Source organism: Pseudophryne corroboree, chromosome 6, assembly GCF_028390025.1.
Source record: "Pseudophryne corroboree isolate aPseCor3 chromosome 6, aPseCor3.hap2, whole genome shotgun sequence".
Taxonomy (NCBI): domain Eukaryota; kingdom Metazoa; phylum Chordata; class Amphibia; order Anura; family Myobatrachidae; genus Pseudophryne; species Pseudophryne corroboree.
The window spans coordinates 728,111,002-728,132,900 of NC_086449.1; the positions used below are offsets into that span (position 1 = coordinate 728,111,002).

General features: G+C 45.3%; 1 protein-coding gene and 1 pseudogene across 5 annotated transcripts in view; one reads left to right on the forward strand and one right to left on the reverse strand.

Moving 5' to 3' along the window:
* RFX4 (regulatory factor X4) overlaps positions 1-18,396 on the forward strand; it is a 242,988-nt gene extending 224,592 nt beyond the window's left edge. For all 5 annotated transcript variants that reach the window (XM_063928437.1, XM_063928435.1, XM_063928438.1 and 2 more), the window contains one exon: positions 17,426-18,396. In XM_063928437.1, the coding sequence (XP_063784507.1) occupies positions 17,426-17,695 (270 nt within the window). In that variant the 3' untranslated portion in view covers positions 17,696-18,396. The remainder of the gene's footprint in view (positions 1-17,425) is intronic.
* A 2,040-nt stretch (positions 18,397-20,436) lies between these two features.
* Positions 20,437-20,555, reverse strand: LOC134937517 (5S ribosomal RNA; annotated as a pseudogene).
* Positions 20,556-21,899: the final 1,344 nt, after the last annotated feature.

Here is a 21,899-nt window from a genome sequence, read left to right on the forward strand (position 1 = left end):
TATATATATATCACTACTGCAGCCGGACAGGTATATATATTATATATTGACGGACCTGCTGGACACTGTCTGTCAGCAGAATGAGTTTTTTATAGAATAAAAAAAAAAACACCACACAAGTGAAGTCACACGACGAGTGTTTAACTTTTTCAGGCAATCACAATATAGTATACTACTAACTATACTGGTGGTCAGTGTGGTCAGGTCACTGGTCAGTCACACTGGCAGTGGCACTCCTGCAGCAAAAGTGTGCACTGTTTAATTTTAATATAATATGTACTCCTGGCTCCTGCTATAACCTATAACTGGCACTGCAGGGCTCCCCAGTCTCCCCCACAATTATAAGCTGTGTGAGCTGAGCACAGTCAGATATATAATATATACATAGATGATGCAGCACACTGGGCTGAGCAGTGCACACAGATATGGTATGTGACTGTCTTGTACTCCTGGCTCCTGCTATAACCTATAACTGGCACTGCAGTGCTCCCCAGTCTCCCCCACAATTATAAGCTGTGTGAGCTGAGCACAGTCAGATATATAATATATACATAGATGATGCAGGCATGCAGCACACTGGGCTGAGCAGTGCACACAGATATGGTATGTGACTGAGTCACTGTGTGTACCGTTTTTTTCAGGCAGAGAACGGATATATTAAATAAAACAACTGCACTGCTGGTGGTCACTGTGGTCAGTCACTAAACTCTGCACTCTCTTCTACAGTATCAGCCTCAGGTCAATCTCTCTCTCTCTCTCCTAATCTAAATGGAGAGGACGCCAGCCACGTCCTCTCCCTATCAATCTCAATGCACGTGTGAAAATGGCGGCGACGCGCGGCTCCTTATATAGAATCCGAGTCTCGCGAGAATCCGACAGCGTCATGATGACGTTCGGGCGCGCTCGGGTTAACCGAGCAAGGCGGGAAGATCCGAGTCGCTCGGACCCGTGAAAAAAAACATGAAGTTCGTGCGGGTTCGGATTCAGAGAAACCGAACCCGCTCATCTCTACTTTTAACACAGTGGGGGGGGGGGGGGGGGGGTGAGAGTAGCAGGCACCCACACAGACTGGGGAGATGGGGAGAAGAGAGCAGCCATGCAACAAACTGGGGGTGGGGGAGAGCTGCAGCATGCCTTTCATCTGAAGGGTAGGTAGGGGGAAGGGGCAGTAGGCAGAAGTTTTGCCTAGGGTGCCGAGAAACCTTGCACCGGCCCTGCTTAGCTTAGCCATCCAGCGACCTTGGTGCACCTTTTTTTTTCTTTGCATCATGTGCTGTTTGGGGACTATTTTTAAATCTGCCATCCTGTCTGACACTGCAGTGCCACTCCTAGATGGGCCAGGTGTTTGTGTCGGCCACTTGGGTCGCTTAGCTTAGTCACACAGCTACCTCATTGCGCCTCTTTTTTTCTTTGCATCATGTGCTGTTTGGGGACTATTTTTTTGAAGTGCCATCCTGTCTGACACTGCAGTGCCACTCCTAGATGGTCCAGGTGTTTGTGTCGGCCACTTGGGTCGCTTAGCTTAGTCACACAGCTACCTCGTTGCGCCTCTTTTTTTCTTTGCTTCATGTGCTTTTTGGGGACTATTTTTTTTAAGTGCCATCCTGTCTGACACTGCAGTGCCACTCCTAGATGGGCCAGATGTTTGTGTCGGCCACTTGGGTCGCTTAGCTTAGTCACACAGCTACCTCATTGCGCCTCTTTTTTTCTTTGCATCATGTGCTGTTTGGGGACTATTTTTTTTTAAGTGCCATCCTGTTTGACACTGCAGTGCCACTCCTAGATGGGCCAGGTGTTTGTGTCGGCCACTTGGGTCGCTTAGCTTAGTCATCCAACGACCTCGGTGCAAATTTTAGGACTAAAAATAATATTGTGAGGTGTGAGGTGTTCAGAATAGACTGAAAATGAGTGGAAATTATGGTTATTGAGGTTAATAATACTATGGGATCAAAATGACCGCCAAATTCTATGATTTAAGCTGTTTTTGAGGGTTTTTTGAAAAAAAAACACCCGAATCCAAAACACACCCGAATCCGACAAAAAAATTTCAGGGAGGTTTTGCCAAAACGTGTCCGAATCCAAAACATGGCCGCGGAACCGAATCCAAAACCAAAACACAAAACCCGAAAAATTTCCGGTGCACATCACTAGTTATTTAGTACAAATACCCTGTGATATACATCCAGTCTTTACTGTGCATTGTTATATCAATTGACTGTATAGCTATACTTAGTATTACTCTGTATTACTAGTCCAGTGCAGTTTTATTGCATGTCATAATTTCTACATTGTAAACTGTGACTAAGTCATAGTTGCCTACCCTCCCTCATTCTGCAGGAGACTCCCTGAAAGAGCAACAATCTCCCTGACTCCCTGAATAGACCATCAATCTCCCTGATTGCCCCTTACCCCCATTATGCAGCTGTTACATTCTTAGGGAAAAAGTGAAATTAGAGATACATACATTCAAATGGGCTCATCAGTGTAATTTCCCTGCATTGGGTATAAGGCACAATGATCCCTATGGCTACATGCATTTTAAATAAGGTTTCTCGTGGCCACTTACTTATTGGACCTCTTGTAAACCACAATACACGAACAAATCCTGCAAAATATCAGTGTCATTTCTTCAACAAGTAGATCTTAGTAACTTTGGGGCTCATTTACATTTGGATGTAAGTCATTTTTATGTCACGCCTCTCAGATGATGCAGTATACGTCCACGGTTATAGGTATTACTTTCACACTCTCCCTGAAATGCTTTTTCAAAAGTAGGCAAATATGGACTAAGTGTGTGTGCATATAGCTGCTGTGTGACCTCCATTTCGTGTCTCTCACTCAGATTGCTATCCTTATATTCTATAACCTGAGGGGGCTAAGTGCGTCAGGTTTATTCTATGATATAGGTGTTTCACAAGATATACTTTTTGGGTATTTTTCTCTGGGAATTTCAGTTTGTGCTAATACACTGCACAGGGGGTTCTTGTCAGGTAAAGTGCTGCTGATATTGTACTAGGTCGCCTTGTATTGAGCTCTCAGATATGTCAGCTACAAGGGGCGATGGGGCTGGGGCTGATCCCACATTGCGTGGTGGTGACGCTAGTGTCGATACACTCGGCGATGCAAGTGCTAGGTCTAATGGTGTCAGCTTTCAACATGGTGGAGTACGCTCAAATCCATTCCCGCCCTCTGCAGAAGCAAAATGGGACGGCCTGCCTCACTGGATCAGGTCTCAAATGATCTCCTTGTCTCCGGAGGTCCGTCTGTCACTGAGCTGGTGGCTTCAGGACCAACGATTAAGCAGGGGTCATCCCTTCTGGATCTCCAACTGGGTCCTTCTGACGACGGATTGCAGTCTGAGAGGTTGGGGCGCGGTGTTGGAGCAACACTCCCTTCAGGGTCAGTGGACCAGGGAGGAATCTCTCCTCCCGATAAACATTCTGGAACTGCGGGCGGTGTTCAATGCTTTGAACCTGGCCCAGCATTTAATACAGAACAGACCTGTTCAAGTACAGTATGACAGTGTGTGTCTTGTGTTTTTTTGGGTATTTTTTTAGTGGTAGTACTACAGGTACCAGCGGGCCCGTTTTTCCGCCGCATGCTGGTACTTGTGGTTCTCCAAGTACAAGCATGCGGGGGAGGCTTGCTGGGACTTGTAGTACTGCTACTAAAAACAATATCTTTTATTTTACAACAAAGGCTATCAGCCCTCCCATCCGCAGCCCATTGGATGGGGGGGGACAGCCTCGGGCTTCACCCCTGGCCCTTGGGTGGCTGGGGGGGGGGACCCCTTGATTGAAGGGGTCCCCACTCCCCCAGGGTACCCCGGCCAGGGGTGACTAGTTGGATTTTTGATGCCACGGCCGCAGGGCGCTGTATAAAAGTGACCCCCGGCTGTGGCATTATCTGTCCAGCTAGTGGAGCCCGGTGCTGGTTTTAAAAATACGGGGGACCCCTACTCTTTTTGTCCCCCGTATTTTTGGGACCAGGACCAGGCGCAGAGCCCGATGCTGGTTGCTTAAATATGGGGGAACCCCTGTCATTTTTTTCCCCATATTTCTGCAACCAGGATCGGCTCAAAGAGCCCGAGGCTGGTTATGCTTAGGAGGGGGGACCCCACGCAATTTTTTTTAACAACAAAAAACACTTTCCCACCCCTTCCCATTGATATACATGCACGGATCTCATGGATCCCTGCATGCATCTCAAATCACGAATAAAAAAAGCAGGTCTGTTTTTTTTTAGGACTTTTTTTGCGAATTGTAATTTTTCACGGCAGTGTTTTGTGTTTTTTTGCTTAGTAAATGACCGAGATTCGTATCTAAACAGGCGTAATTTGACCGATGGTGTATTCATTCGTAATTTTTTACCTGAACTAGCAAAAAATTACGAATGCCCTCATCACTGCCGTGATTAGTGTTTAGTAAATGACCGAGATTGACCGAGATGACACTTTGATGAAAAAACGGCATCTCGGTCAAAATCGGGAGCTTAGTAAATATACCCCCATGTTGTAGGCCTGGAAACCGGCTTCTGCTCAGATTTATCATAAGGTCTGGAATTCTTAATTTGCTTGGTGCGCCTCTAACAATTATGACGCTTCCAAGTTTAGTACTTTTGGCCTTTCTACAATAAGGCCTGGACTTGGGCCTTTGTCTGGCCTACATCAAGGTTCTTATTTCTGCCTTGTCGGTTTGGTTCCAGAGAAAAATTGCGACTTTACCTGATGTTCATACATTGACTCAGGGTGTGTTGCGGATTCAACCCCCTTATGTCCCGCCTGTGGCTCCTTGGGACTTGTCGGTGGTTCTGGAGGTGCTGCAAGGGTCTCCTTTGAGCCCCTTGAATCAGCAGACCTTAAGTGGCTTTCTCTTAAGGTGCTGTTTCTGCTTACTATTGCCTCTGCTAGACAAGTGTTGGATTTGGGTACCTTGTCCTGTAGGTCACCTTATCTGATTTTTCACAATGACCGGGCGGTTCTTAGAATACGTCCCGGGTATTTACATAAGGTGGTGTCTTCTTTCCACCTTAATCAGGAGATCGTGATCATGATGCCGAATATTTCAAAAAGCATAGAGATAGGGGTTATACGGCCTCATAGCTGCACACAAATTGGCATATGGGCAGATATCTTCATTTAGCTCTGTACATGCAGTACATGTGTAATCACGGTGGACTTACGTAGACCCTGAATTGGCTCCATGATCTGTGGACACTTCATTTACTTTTTATACAAATAAAATATTTGGGGTAAACTTGGACTGGGACAAAGGACTAAGGGAAAAGGCAAGAAATCTATTTGGATGTATATTTTATTTTTAAGCAAAAGCACTATAACATTGATATCAGTGGGGTGGTAACTCAGGGGACCCCACACACAGGGGGGCGCACCCACACAGCTACATTACCAATGTGGTAGAGAACTGGCATATGTGAACTGGGGTTTCTATGTGACATAAGGTGAGCTAGGATTTATGTGTGGTATAATGTGATCTGGGTTTTCTGTTTGACATAATGTGAGTTGGGGTTTCACTTTCTGTGTGAGAAATAATGTGAACTGGGGTTTCTGTGTGACATAATGTGAGCTGGGGTTTATGTGTGACATAATGTGAACTGGGGTTTATGTGTGGTATAATGTGAGCTGGGGTTTATGTGTGACATAATGTGAACTGGGGTTTCTGTGTGATATAATATGAACTGGGGTTTATGTGTGGTATAATGTGAACTGGAGTTCCTGTGTGACATAATATGAGCTGGGGTTTATGTGTGACATAATGTAAGCTGGGGTTTCTGTGTGACATAATGTGAGCTGGGGTTTCTGTGTGACATAATGTGAGCTGGGGTTTCTGTGTGACATAATGTGAGCTGGGGTTTCTGTGTGGCACAATGTGAACTGGGGTTCTTGTGTGACATAATGTGAGCTGGGGTTTCTGTGTGACATAATGTGAACTGGGGTTCCTGTGTGACATAATGTAAGCTGGGGTTTCTGTGTGACATAATGTGAGCTGGGGTTTCTGTGTGACATAATGTGAGCTGGGGTTTCTGTGTGACATAATGTGAGCTGGGGTTTCTGTGTGGCACAATGTGAACTGGGGTTCTTGTGTGACATAATGTGAGCTGGGGTTTCTGTGTGACATAATGTGAACTGGGGTTCCTGTGTGACATAATGTGAGCTGGCGTTTCTGTGTGACATAAAGTGAGCTGGGGTTCCTGTGTGACATAATGTGAGCTGGGGATTCTTTGTGGTATAATGTGAACTGGGGTTTATGTTAGAGATGAGCGGGTTCGGTTTCTCTGAATCCGAACCCGCCAGAACTTCATGGTTTTTTTCACGGATCCGAGCAGACTCGGATCCTCCCGCCTTGCTCGGTTAACCCGAGCGCGCCCGAACGTCATCATGACGCTGTCGGATTCTCGCGAGACTCGGATTCTATATAAGGAGCCGCGCGTCGCCGCCATTTTCACACGTGCATTGAGATTGATAGGGAGAGGACGTAGCTGGCGTCCTCTCCATTTAGATTAGGGTTGAGAGAGAGAGAGAGAGATTGACCTGAGGCTGTGATACTGTAGAAGAGAGTGCAGAGTTTAGTTTAGTTTAGTGACTGACGACCACAGTGACCACCAGACAGTGCAGTTGTTTGTTTTATTTAATATATCCGTTCTCTGCCTGAAAAAAACGATACACACAGTGACTCAGTCACATACCATATCTGTGTGCACTGCTCAGCCCAGTGTGCTGCATCAATGTATATATATATCTGACTGTGCTCAGCTCACACAGCTTATAATTGTGGGGGAGACTGGGGAGCACTGCAGTGCCAGTTATAGGTTATAGCAGGAGCCAGGAGTACATAATATTATATTAAAATTAAACAGTGCAGTGTGACTAGTGACCAGTGACCTGACCACCAGTATATATAATATTAGTAGTATACTATCTCTTTATCAACCAGTCTATATTAGCAGCAGACACAGTACAGTGCGGTAGTTCACGGCTGTGGCTACCTCTGTGTCGGCACTCGGCAGCCCGTCCATAATTGTATATACCACCTAACCGTGGTTTTTTTTTTTTTCTTTATAGTCATACTAGTTACGAGTATACTATCTCTTTATCAACCAGTCTATATTAGCAGCAGACACAGTACAGTGCGGTAGTTCACGGCTGTGGCTACCTCTGTGTCGGCACTCGGCAGCCCGTCCATAATTGTATATACCACCTAACCGTGGTTTTTTTTTCTTTCTTTATACATACATACTAGTTACGAGTATACTATCTCTTTATCAACCAGTCTATATTAGCAGCAGACACAGTACAGTGCGGTAGTTCACGGCTGTGGCTACCTCTGTGTCGGCACTCGGCAGCCCGTCCATAATTGTATATACCACCTAACCGTGGTTTTTTTTTCTTTCTTTATACATACATACTAGTTACGAGTATACTATCTCTTTATCAACCAGTCTATATATTAGCAGCAGACACAGTACAGTGCGGTAGTTCACGGCTGTGGCTACCTCTGTGTCGGCACTCGGCAGCCCGTCCATAATTGTATATACCACCTAACCGTGGTTTTTTTTTCTTTCTTTATACATACATACTAGTTACGAGTATACTATCTCTTTATCAACCAGTCTATATATTAGCAGCAGACACAGTACAGTGCGGTAGTTCACGGCTGTGGCTACCTCTGTGTCGGCACTCGGCAGCCCGTCCATAATTGTATATACCACCTAACCGTGGTTTTTTTTTCTTTCTTTATAGTCATACTAGTTACGAGTATACTATCTCTTTATCAACCAGTCTATATTAGCAGCAGACACAGTACAGTGCGGTAGTTCACGGCTGTGGCTACCTCTGTGTCGGCACTCGGCAGCCCGTCCATAATTGTATATACCACCTAACCGTGGTTTTTTTTTCTTTCTTTATACATACATACTAGTTACGAGTATACTATCTCTTTATCAACCAGTCTATATATTAGCAGCAGACACAGTACAGTGCGGTAGTTCACGGCTGTGGCTACCTCTGTGTCGGCACTCGGCAGCCCGTCCATAATTGTATATACCACCTAACCGTGGTTTTTTTTTCTTTCTTTATAGTCATACTAGTTACGAGTATACTATCTCTTTATCAACCAGTCTATATTAGCAGCAGACACAGTACAGTGCGGTAGTTCACGGCTGTGGCTACCTCTGTGTCGGCACTCGGCAGCCCGTCCATAATTGTATATACCACCTAACCGTGGTTTTTTTTTCTTTCTTTATACATACATACTAGTTACGAGTATACTATCTCTTTATCAACCAGTCTATATATTAGCAGCAGACACAGTACAGTGCGGTAGTTCACGGCTGTGGCTACCTCTGTGTCGGCACTCGGCAGCCCGTCCATAATTGTATATACCACCTAACCGTGGTTTTCTTTTCTTTCTTTATACATACATACTAGTTACGAGTATACTATCTCTTTATCAACCAGTCTATATATTAGCAGCAGACACAGTACAGTGCGGTAGTTCACGGCTGTGGCTACCTCTGTGTCGGCACTCGGCAGCCCGTCCATAATTGTATATACCACCTAACCGTGGTTTTTTTTTCTTTCTTTATACATACATACTAGTTACGAGTATACTATCTCTTTATCAACCAGTCTATATATTAGCAGCAGACACAGTACAGTGCGGTAGTTCACGGCTGTGGCTACCTCTGTGTCGGCACTCGGCAGCCCGTCCATAATTGTATATACCACCTAACCGTGTTTTTTTTTTCTTTCTTTATACATACATACTAGTTACGAGTATACTATCTCTTTATCAACCAGTCTATATATTAGCAGCAGACACAGTACAGTGCGGTAGTTCACGGCTGTGGCTACCTCTGTGTCGGCACTCGGCAGCCCGTCCATAATTGTATATACCACCTAACCGTGGTTTTTTTTTCTTTCTTTATACATACATACTAGTTACGAGTATACTATCTCTTTATCAACCAGTCTATATTAGCAGCAGACACAGTACAGTGCGGTAGTTCACGGCTGTGGCTACCTCTGTGTCGGCACTTGGCAGCCCGTCCATAATTGTATATACCACCTAACCGTGGTTTTTTTTTCTTTCTTTATACATACATACTAGTTACGAGTATACTATCTCTTTATCAACCAGTCTATATATTAGCAGCAGACACAGTACAGTGCGGTAGTTCACGGCTGTGGCTACCTCTGTGTCGGCACTCGGCAGCCCGTCCATAATTGTATATACCACCTAACCGTGGTTTTTTTTTCTTTCTTTATACATACATACTAGTTACGAGTATACTATCTCTTTATCAACCAGTCTATATATTAGCAGCAGACACAGTACAGTGCGGTAGTTCACGGCTGTGGCTACCTCTGTGTCGGCACTCGGCAGCCCGTCCATAATTGTATATACCACCTAACCGTGGTTTTTTTTTCTTTCTTTATACATACATACTAGTTACGAGTATACTATCTCTTTATCAACCAGTCTATATTAGCAGCAGACACAGTACAGTGCGGTAGTTCACGGCTGTGGCTACCTCTGTGTCGGCACTCGGCAGCCCGTCCATAATTGTATATACCACCTAACCGTGGTTTTTTTTTCTTTCTTTATACATACATACTAGTTACGAGTATACTATCTCTTTATCAACCAGTCTATATATTAGCAGCAGACACAGTACAGTGCGGTAGTTCACGGCTGTGGCTACCTCTGTGTCGGCACTCGGCAGCCCGTCCATAATTGTATATACCACCTAACCGTGGTTTTTTTTTCTTTCTTTATACATACATACTAGTTACGAGTATACTATCTCTTTATCAACCAGTCTATATATTAGCAGCAGACACAGTACAGTGCGGTAGTTCACGGCTGTGGCTACCTCTGTGTCGGCACTCGGCAGCCCGTCCATAATTGTATACTAGTATCCAATCCATCCATCTCCATTGTTTACCTGAGGTGCCTTTTAGTTGTGCCTATTAAAATATGGAGAACAAAAATGTTGAGGTTCCAAAATTAGGGAAAGATCAAGATCCACTTCCACCTCGTGCTGAAGCTGCTGCCACTAGTCATGGCCGAGACGATGAAATGCCAGCAACGTCGTCTGCCAAGGCCGATGCCCAATGTCATAGTACAGAGCATGTCACATCCAAAACACCAAATATCAGTAAAAAAAGGACTCCAAAACCTAAAATAAAATTGTCGGAGGAGAAGCGTAAACTTGCCAATATGCCATTTACCACACGGAGTGGCAAGGAACGGCTGAGGCCCTGGCCTATGTTCATGGCTAGTGGTTCAGCTTCACATGAGGATGGAAGCACTCAGCCTCTCGCTAGAAAAATGGAAAGACTAAAGCTGGCAAAAGCAGTAGCACCGCAAAGAACTGTGCGTTCTTCGAAATCCCAAATCCACAAGGAGAGTCCGACTCCAATTGTGTCGGTTGCGATGCCTGACCTTCCCAACACTGGACGTGAAGAGCATGCGCCTTCCACCATTTGCACGCCCCCTGCAAGTGATGGAAGGAGCACCCGCAGTCCAGTTCCTGATAGTCAGATTGAAGATGTCAGTGTTGAAGTACACCAGGATGAGGAGGATATGGGTGTTGCTGGCGCTGGGGAGGAAATTGACCAGGAGGATTCTGATGGTGAGGTGGTTTGTTTAAGTCAGGCACCCGGGGAGACACCTGTTGTCCGTGGTAGGAATATGGCCGTTGACATGCCTGGTGAAAATACCAAAAAAATCAGCTCTTCGGTGTGGAAGTATTTCACCAGAAATGCGGACAACAGGTGTCAAGCCGTGTGTTCCCTTTGTCAAGCTGTAATAAGTAGGGGTAAGGACGTTAACCACCTCGGAACATCCTCCCTTATACGTCACCTGCAGCGCATTCATAATAAGTCAGTGACAAGTTCAAAAACTTTGGGTGACAGCGGAAGCAGTCCACTGACCAGTAAATCCCTTCCTCTTGTAACCAAGCTCACGCAAACCACCCCACCAACTCCCTCAGTGTCAATTTCCTCCTTCCCCAGGAATGCCAATAGTCCTGCAGGCAATGTCACTGGCAATTCTGACGAGTCCTCTCCTGCCTGGGATTCCTCCGATGCATCCTTGCGTGTAACGCCTACTGCTGCTGGCGCTGCTGTTGTTGCTGCTGGGAGTCGATGGTCATCCCAGAGGGGAAGTCGTAAGCCCACTTGTACTACTTCCAGTAAGCAATTGACTGTTCAACAGTCCTTTGCGAGGAAGATGAAATATCACAGCAGTCATCCTGCTGCAAAGCGGATAACTGAGGCCTTGACAACTATGTTGGTGTTAGACGTGCGTCCGGTATCCGCCGTTAGTTCACAGGGAACTAGACAATTTATTGAGGCAGTGTGCCCCCGTTACCAAATACCATCTAGGTTCCACTTCTCTAGGCAGGCGATACCGAGAATGTACACGGACGTCAGAAAAAGACTCACCAGTGTCCTAAAAAATGCAGTTGTACCCAATGTCCACTTAACCACGGACATGTGGACAAGTGGAGCAGGGCAGGGTCAGGACTATATGACTGTGACAGCCCACTGGGTAGATGTATGGACTCCCGCCGCAAGAACAGCAGCGGCGGCACCAGTAGCAGCATCTCGCAAACGCCAACTCTTTCCTAGGCAGGCTACGCTTTGTATCACCGCTTTCCAGAATACGCACACAGCTGAAAACCTCTTACGGCAACTGAGGAAGATCATCGCGGAATGGCTTACCCCAATTGGACTCTCCTGTGGATTTGTGGCATCGGACAACGCCAGCAATATTGTGTGTGCATTAAATATGGGCAAATTCCAGCACGTCCCATGTTTTGCACATACCTTGAATTTGGTGGTGCAGAATTTTTTAAAAAACGACAGGGGCGTGCAAGAGATGCTGTCGGTGGCCAGAAGAATTGCGGGACACTTTCGGCGTACAGGCACCACGTACAGAAGACTGGAGCACCACCAAAAACTACTGAACCTGCCCTGCCAACATCTGAAGCAAGAAGTGGTAACGAGGTGGAATTCAACCCTCTATATGCTTCAGAGGTTGGAGGAGCAGCAAAAGGCCATTCAAGCCTATACAATTGAGCACGATATAGTAGGTGGAATGCACCTGTCTCAAGCGCAGTGGAGAATGATTTCAACGTTGTGCAAGGTTCTGATGCCCTTTGAACTTGCCACACGTGAAGTCAGTTCAGACACTGCCAGCCTGAGTCAGGTCATTCCCCTCATCAGGCTTTTGCAGAAGAAGCTGGAGACATTGAAGGAGGAGCTAACACGGAGCGATTCCGCTAGGCATGTGGGACTTGTGGATGGAGCCCTTAATTCGCTTAACAAGGATTCACGGGTGGTCAATCTGTTGAAATCAGAGCACTACATTTTGGCCACCGTGCTCGATCCTAGATTTAAAGCCTACCTTGGATCTCTCTTTCCGGCAGACACAAGTCTGCTGGGGTTGAAAGACCTGCTGGTGACAAAATTGTCAAGTCAAGCGGAACGCGACCTGTCAACATCTCCTCCTTCACATTCTCCCGCAACTGGGGGTGCGAGGAAAAGGCTCAGAATTCCGAGCCCACCCGCTGGCGGTGATGCAGGGCAGTCTGGAGCGACTGCTGATGCTGACATCTGGTCCGGACTGAAGGACCTGACAACGATTACGGACATGTCGTCTACTGTCACTGCATATGATTCTCTCAACATTGATAGAATGGTGGAGGATTATATGAGTGACCGCATCCAAGTAGGCACGTCACACAGTCCGTACTTATACTGGCAGGAAAAAGAGGCAATTTGGAGGCCCTTGCACAAACTGGCTTTATTCTACCTAAGTTGCCCTCCCACAAGTGTGTACTCCGAAAGAGTGTTTAGTGCCGCCGCTCACCTTGTCAGCAATCGGCGTACGAGGTTACATCCAGAAAATGTGGAGAAGATGATGTTCATTAAAATGAATTATAATCAATTCCTCCGCGGAGACATTGACCAGCAGCAATTGCCTCCACAAAGTACACAGGGAGCTGAGATGGTGGATTCCAGTGCGGACGAATTGATAATCTGTGAGGAGGGGGATGTACACGGTGATATATCGGAGGGTGATGATGAGGTGGACATCTTGCCTCTGTAGAGCCAGTTTGTGCAAGGAGAGATTAATTGATTCTTTTTTGGGGGGGGTCCAAACCAACCCGTCATATCAGTCACAGTCGTGTGGCAGACCCTGTCACTGAAATGATGGGTTGGTTAAAGTGTGCATGTCCTGTTTTGTTTATACAACATAAGGGTGGGAGGGCCCAAGGACAATTCCATCTTGCACCTCTTTTTTCTTTTCTTTTTCTTTGCGTCATGTGCTGTTTGGGGAGGGTTTTTTGGAAGGGCCATCCTGCGTGACACTGCAGTGCCACTCCTAGATGGGCCCGGTGTTTGTGTCGGCCACTAGGGTCGCTAGTCTTACTCACACAGTCAGCTACCTCATTGCGCCTCTTTTTTTCTTTGCGTCATGTGCTGTTTGGGGAGGGTTTTTTGGAAGGGACATCCTGCGTGACACTGCAGTGCCACTCCTAGATGGGCCCGGTGTTTGTGTCGGCCACTAGGGTCGCTAGTCTTACTCACACAGTCAGCTACCTCATTGCGCCTCTTTTTTTCTTTGCGTCATGTGCTGTTTGGGGAGTATTTTTTTGAAGGGCCATCCTGCGTGACACTGCAGTGCCACTCCTAGATGGGCCAGGTGTTTGTGTCGGCCACTTGGGTCGCTTATCTTAGTCACACAGCGACCTCGGTGCAAATTTTAGGACTAAAAATAATATTGTGAGGTGTGAGGTGTTCAGAATAGACTGAAAATGAGTATAAATTATGGTTATTGAGGTTAATAATACTATGGGATCAAAATGACCGCAAATTCAATGATTTAAGCTGTTTTTTAGTGTTTTTTGAAAAAAACACCCGAATCCAAAACACACCCGAATCCGACAAAAAAAATTCGGTGAGGTTTTGCCAAAACGCGGTCGAACCCAAAACACGGCCGCGGAACCGAACCCAAAACCAAAACACAAAACCCGAAAAATTTCAGGCGCTCATCTCTAGTTTATGTGTGATATAATGTGAACCGGGGTTCCTGTGTAACATAATGTAAGCTGGGGTTCCTGTGTGGTATAATGTGAACTGGGATTTCTGTGCGGTATAATGTGAACTGGGATTTCTGTGTGATATAATGTGAGCTGGGGTTTCTGTCACTGATGGCTGTATGGTTAGTGCCTTATTGATCAGTTAATATTTCCCTTCACACCAACTTGTAAGAAAGGGTTAACAGTAGCTGTTAGCTAAGAGACCCAGAAAATGGCAACATCCTGTAGAAAATAGTGCAACAAATATCGCCTTCATCATCAACAAAGATCACTGGGAACACTGGTCCCAGAGCCTATGTACCCTTCATTAAACCGGATGCTTAGTGTGAGAGGTGACCGGGGCTGCAACATGCCAGCGCGCAGATGGCTAAGTTTGTGTGTTTGCAACAAGGACTGAATAGAAAGTTCACTGGAGAGTTGGTCAGGCGCATGCCAGCGACACGGACTAAAACATTGTCTTTCAATAGCCTCTTCACTGAACCGAGAGGAAAAGAAAAGGAATGAGTCATTTTCAATTAGTTGACCTATAATGATCAAACTTTCCATCTTCCAGTCATAATAGCATTTATTATGTGACAGAAGTTACTTACAGACTGTATTATTTTTAGATCCATTTCTTGTCATTTAAACTTATGACATTCACAGCTGCAGCTGATTAACTGGCAGAAAAAACTGTGTCAGTTTTGTTCTGTGTTTTTCGCAATCTTCCTGCTTGTAAGTAATACAGATAATTAATCAGAAGGCTCTTAAGTCCTAGACAAGTTTCTCAGTTACAATTAGGGTTAACGGAATATGTAAAAGGTGCATTGCGTCAACAAGGGAGGTACCAAATGAAGGGCATTCGGTCAGATGTATAGAATAAAACAGTTCTAATGCCTTTGGAAACTTTTATGTACAGTCATATTCATGACAATTACTACACCAAAAAGAGCAAATAACTTTAAATGCATTTGATAAAGTTGCCTTAACAAGAGACGGGATCAGTACGAAATCCCGCTGGACGGGATCCCGGAGGTCGAAATACCCACACCGGAATCCCAACCAACAGAATCCCAACCAACAGAATCCCAACAGGGGTGGCGAGCGGAACGCAGCCCCTTGCGGGCTCACTACGCTCGCCGCGCTGTGGCACACTATTTTATTCTCCCTCTATGGGTGTCGTGGACACCCACGGAGGGAGAATATGTCGGGATTGTGCCGGTCGGGATTCCAGTGTTAGGTATTTAGACCGCCGGGATTCCGTCTGGCGGGATCTTGACCGTATCCCCAAGAGACAAAGTGGTGACGGATAGAGGGTTCTATTTATAAAGCAGTGAAAAGAGTGGGGAAATTAGCCTGTGGAGAAGTTGCCCATGGCAACCAATCAGCTGCTCTGTACAATTGTATAGTATGCAATTTATATATGTTACTTCAATGCTGATTGGTTGCCATGGGCAACTATGCCACTGGCACACTTCTCCACTCTTTTCACTGCTTCATGAATAGACCCCTAAGAGTGCCTGCCAATCTGTTTTTCAAACTGGCTATGTTTGAAAAATGACAGCTAAGAGCTGGTTGGCTGGCCATTTATCACTCTTTAGCCGTCTCTCTTGTTAAGGCTAATGCATTTGGGCCCTGGTGTCGTATGCCAGCTTCAGATGTCATTGGTTCTCTGAACCCTACTCCTTCCTTTGGGAAGAAGGCCTGGATCGCACAGAGGGATCCAATCTCATCACTTCGCCCTTTAACCCCTGCTTCAGTGCGCATGCGTCATCTCAAGTCACGCATGCACACAGACACTGCCTGGTCAGAGCAATATTGAACTGCTCCAGTAATTAATGAGCTCATTTATCAATGAGTGATAAATTTCACTGTGAGTGATAAATTGTACCAGCCAATCAGCTCCTAACTGCCATGTTACCGACTGTATTTGAAAAATTACAGTTAGGAGCTGATTGGCTGGTGCAATTTATCACTCACTGTGAAATGTATCACTCATTGATAAATTAGCCCATAAGTATCCACTGCAGTGAGTTAGATACTTAATTACCCTCCCCCCCAAATAATGAATAGGCCCCTACAGCTCACCTAAATCCTTAGGGATTTTTTCCTTCTGCTCTTCCCCCCCTCCCCAATCCTGCCCTATCCCACCTTATTATTCTTTCTTATCTGGTAATTCGGGATGAAAATAAAATGAAAAATAAATAAAATGCAGATGCACAAGTTGCTCCTAGTAGAGGCACATGATTGACAGGCATAGGGGCTTGTCCACAAGTATCTCTGTTTGACTAGAGTGTGTAAATGCCAGTCTGATTGGCTACTTGTGAATAGATCCTATGTCGGTATGAATGATCTACATTCTATCAAAGAGGTTTATTCACACAAATTATGTTCATTCAGTGAAGTTTATTCCTACCCCACATGGGACCATTACATACTGTATGTCGGCAGTCACAGGCTCTCTCAAACTCTGTCCCAGTTGTTCTCAACTCTAATCCTCAAGTACCCGCAACTGGTCATGTGGTAACCGGATGATAGATAGACAGTGCCTAGGTTGACAGTCAATAGGTCGACACCATATAGTTGACATGCATTAGGTAGCTAGGTTCAAAAGGTTGACAGATGATAGGTCGACAGTGCCTAAGGTTGACAGGTCCAAAAGGGACAGGTCCAAAAGGTCAACATGCCAATGGTTGACACATAAATGGTCGACACATGCTTTTTTTTCATGTTTTCCCAACATTTGCTTGATTTACTATCCACGTGGACTATGTTTGGGAATAGTAACCTTGCCGAAAGTGTGGCGAGCGTATACGTTGTTACTGATGGTGGTCACATATTACTAAACATACAAGATTTAACACAAAAAAAAAAAAAAAAAATTTGTGTTGACCATTTTTGTGTCCACTATTCTCATGTTTCTCATTTGAACTTGCCAACCTTACCCACTGTTGACCTTTTGTACCTTTCGACCTAAGTACTGTAGATCTTCTATACCACAACCTGGTCATGTTTCGTGGATTTCTTTAATCATGCATAAGTGAGTTATTTATTTTGCTGGGTCAGTGATAATCTCACCTTGTTCAACAGACTGAAATCCTCAAAACATAACCTGTTGGGAAAACCTGTGGGTTGAGGTTGAGATCCGCTGCTCTAACCAATCAGAGCAAAGCTGAATCTCCAGAACTTATGTGTTCATGTCCTTGCTGTTGCAGTTGCATACACATACCACCAAAGACTTGGGAACAAAAAATCTGTTTGACTTGGCTGCAGTTGCTAATATTCACTATCAATATTATGCTTATTCTTGCAGTACCCATTTAACAGCCAGACACGGATGGACCCTTGCCTCATGAGCAGTACACCAAGACTCCATCCAAGCCAGGTAGCACCACGGTGGCCAGAAGTGACATCAAGCAGCCCCTGTTATCCAAGCCCAGCCATGCACTCGGCCAGATATGGAAGCTCCCCTGACATGTACACGTCCCTGACTACACGGCGGAACTCGGACTATGAACACATGCAGCATTTTCCCGGCTTTGCCTACATCAATGGAGAAGCTAGCACGGGGTGGGCTAAGTGAAGACTGTGGATACAAACTTTTTCCCAATGGAAATTCTAAGACTGTATTCCTGAAATTTTAAGTAAGGGATTGTAAATTGGGCACAGTTTAAAATGCAAAAAAAAAAAAAAAAGGATTTGTACAGTGAAAAAATGGTCCTTGTAGAGAAAGAGAATTTATTGCTACTGTAGAGCACTATGTGGGGCCAAATGGTGCCTTTTATATGTTAATAATTCCATTTATTGGATCCTGTGTGATGCCAGTCCCAGACAGTAATTGGTTATTTCCTCTGTAACATTGTTCTATATTGTAGGTTCAGTGTTGGTCTATTGTTTTGTATTTATTTACAGCACATGTACGGTAGTTTTGTAGTTATGCTGAGACAATAGCTGGATTTCATAACAGCCAGACAAGGCAGGTGCCCAGGGACGCTGGAAAGGCAGGGGAGCCATCTGCACATAGGACTGCTTGCCTTTTCATTAGGTATCTTCACTTTCTCACTCCTGCTTTAATAAATCCACTTGTCTATATTTCTTCCTCTTTCACTAGTAATAGAACCCACAATGGGAATGGTAAAGCGGCACTTACGGTAATTTTCCTGGGGCACCGGAATAAAAATACACCCTAGTTAGCATAGTACCCATTAGCATGGTCTAACACTGAACTTTTTCTCCATTGTCCACTTCTGTTCATGCATCTTACAGTAAAACAATTGAAATATGTGTATTTTTTGTTTTTAGCAAATGCTGAATGCAATATATGTTTTCAGAAGTTTCAGAAGAGTCTAAATGAAACAAATATATATAGTGCAATAGTCCTATGTTTTCCTTTGTTTCTATGCCAACTTGATTATATAACAGGGTTGATCACCGTGACCCCCCCCCTGCCGGTTTGTTTTCTTATGTTACACACATTTTCATATATCACTGTACTGGAAACGGTACATTTGTAATTTAATCACAAAAAGTCTATGAAATTAGAACTCAGTTATCAGGGATTGTTGGGACAAAGATGTGAGATGGAAATGTCGGGAAAGGACATAGTGTTAGGAGAGGGGCTGAACAGGAACAGGATTTGCTTTTTTTTTTTTTTAATAGGCTGTTGCTATGCAAAATGGTGCATGGTTAATTAAAGCAGTTGTTTCTGTATTTGACATGCAGGCTGAACAAATGTCCACTTCACATGATACATGCAATGCACTGCATACAAAGCTAGTAATGGGCAGCATAATATGTCAATAAATAAATACATTTTCTGCTGCGGGGTACACTGGGCTCCACAAGGATTGGACAATGGGGTGTAGAGTAGGAGCTTGATCCGAGGCACCAACAGGCTCAAAGCTTTGACTGTTCCCAGAATGCACAGCGCCGCCTCCTATATCACCCCGCCTCCCAGCACAGGAGCTCAGTTTTGTAAGTTGGTGCTGCAGTAAGCAGGCACTGAATGGAGGGGCTGCTCCAAGCAGCCCTAAGAAAAACTTTTTATGAGGTAAAAAGTGAAGACTTCAAGGGCAGCAGCGGTGGTAAATGTCTTGTGACATTCACTGCTGCAGCTCCAGCTCTCCCCAGCGGCGCTGTACACTCCCGAGCCCTGGTTGCCGGGTACCTACAGCGGAGGCTCCGGTTTTCTTCACGTTAGACACACATGGCTGGGGCTCACCAGGATCGCGTGGCCGCGCTTCAGGAGGTGGTAAGTGAGTCCCGCTTGCGGGACCCGGTCTTTATCGCGATCCGGCGCGGTCAGTGGGAGGCGGGCCGCGCGCTGGCGGTGGACACTGTGGCAGGCATGGGCGCAGGTCAGGTTTTCTCTGTAAACCAATTCTTCTATCGCCCACAGTACCCGGCGGTTTTGCCAGCAGAGGGGATAAGGCTTAAACCTGAAGCCCCTCTCCCAGCCCCAGGGCGCCATTTCTAGCAAGTGTTCCCGCCCTGGAGCTGCATATCTGTCTTTTCCTCACTCCCTGTCAGTGTCTGCGGCGCCATTATCCCTCAGCTCACTGTTCCTGGGACTGCTTGGGCAAATCCTCCTATGTAAAGCCGCCTGGTTGTCAGCGCTCTGCCTTTACATGACACTTAAGTATTCAACCTGCCTTTTTAGACAGTGATAGTTAAGAAAGAGTGCACTTAGTCAGGGTTTTATTATAGTACAATTACCCTGTGATATACATCCAGTTCTTACTGTGTACTGTTATATCTATTGTTATATAGCTGTGTAAGCTAGTCCAGTGCAGTATTATTTGAGGGTTGTTTTGCAGAGAAGCAAAAGAAAGACTGTTTTTGTGTCTCTCTGGGGCACACTTTATTTAAATTGACTGATAGGTGAAATTGTGAAACTTATACAATGTATGTGCAAGAATAAAACTTAACTTTTAATTTTCTAAACAGACGAAAAGATAATATAAAAAATGTTGCTGTATATATCAGCAAAATTGATAAAACAAGTATTAAATAACAATTACTAAATAACAATAAGGTGATATGTCACTCACTTGATGTAAAGTAGGTGGCAGAAAATTTGTCTGCACACCCACTGGATATTGAGCGAGTATTGATGTTCGATGTTTGTCAAAAGCGAAAATTTGAAAATTCTTGTTATCTCTATCAACTTATGAATAAATAAACACCTGTACATTCATAAGAGAGATTCAAGAAAAAAACGGCTTTTGAGAATCCGGACTCCTAATGGACTAGTCAGCTAGGGTAAGTATGCTGCATGGATTGCTTATAGTGGAATTTACTGATCGGCGGAAGGTATGTTCCTTAATACTACAGTACCCAGTATTCCCAGAGGGTCACCCTTTCTGGTACTAACCAGGCCCAATGCTGCTTGGCTTCCAAGATCAGACGAGATCGGGCATGTCCAGCATGGTATGACTGTAGAGAGTCCAGTAGATACCTATTATTGTCAGTAATAACCTCTGCATTGTACAAACTGTGACTTTCTGTGTGTGCATTTGATAGCTGAGTGGTGTCCATTTCGTGTCTTTCACTCAACCTGCTATCCCTATATTCTATAACCTGAGGGGGCTTGGTGTGTCAGGTGTTATCTAATATAGGATTTTCACAAAGATATACTGTATTACGTATTTTTCTCTGTGATTTAGTCACCATATCTCTCCTTTATCTCTGCTGGTGCTGACTACACTGCGCAGGGGTTTGGGTTTAGAGGTATAGTGCTGCTGATAATTGTACTGTGTTACCTCATACTGCAAGTTATATCATGTCTGCTTCTGAGGGTAACGGTTCTGGGGCTGAACACACTGCCGGTGTTGCTGACGCCACGGAGCCATATGAGGAGAATATAGCAGCTGTGGGCTCTGGTTCTGGGGGCTCCTTGCCCCCCCAGTGGGACTGTGGCAACGGAGGGCCATACTGACCCACCGTGGGCCGCTTTTTCCACGCTTCTGCATACGCTAGTTCATAAACTAACTCCCCCTATGGGACCCCTAATGCCGGTACAACCGTATGTAGTCCCTGCAGCAGACCACCGTGGGCGGACGATTTATCTGCTCAATTAAAGAAGTTGAACCAGTCCTTGACTACTAAAAAGTCTGACCAACGCGCGCCTAAGTCCAAGAGGTCATCTAAGCGAGAGCTTATCTCCTCACAATCCACTGCTGTCACTGACACCTCGTCTGATGAAGACGGCACATATACTGACCCCTCAGGTTCTGACTCAGATACGGCTGATGGGGAGGGTAGTTCACATGTGGATGTTCCTTATCTTGTGGAGGCTATTAAGTTAATTCTGCAGATTACGGATGATCCCGAGCCATCCGTCCCTCCTAAGAAACCAGATAGGTTCAAGCGTCAGAAGGTGGATAAGCAAGTTTTACCTCACTCTGACCACCTAGTGGATATAAGTCAGGAACCCTGGGAAAACCCGGGTACGAAGTTTGTGCCTCAAAAGAAGATGCTGGCTCGCTGTCCCCTCGCGCCAGAGCTGTCCAAAAATTGGGAAACGCCTCCTCCAGTGGACTCACATGTGGCTAGGATGGTGGTTTCCTCAGCTCTACCTGTCACTACCGTCACGTCTCTAAAAGAGCCTACGGATAAACGTGTGGAGGGTTGTATGAAAGCTATTTACACCCTCACGGGTGCTGCACAAAGGCCCACTATTGCAGCTACATGGGCTGCAGAGGCTATTGAAGCATGGGCCTTGGAGTTAGAAGCTGAAATCTCTTCTGACCATGCTAGACAATGCTTGTCATATATTGTCACAGCTT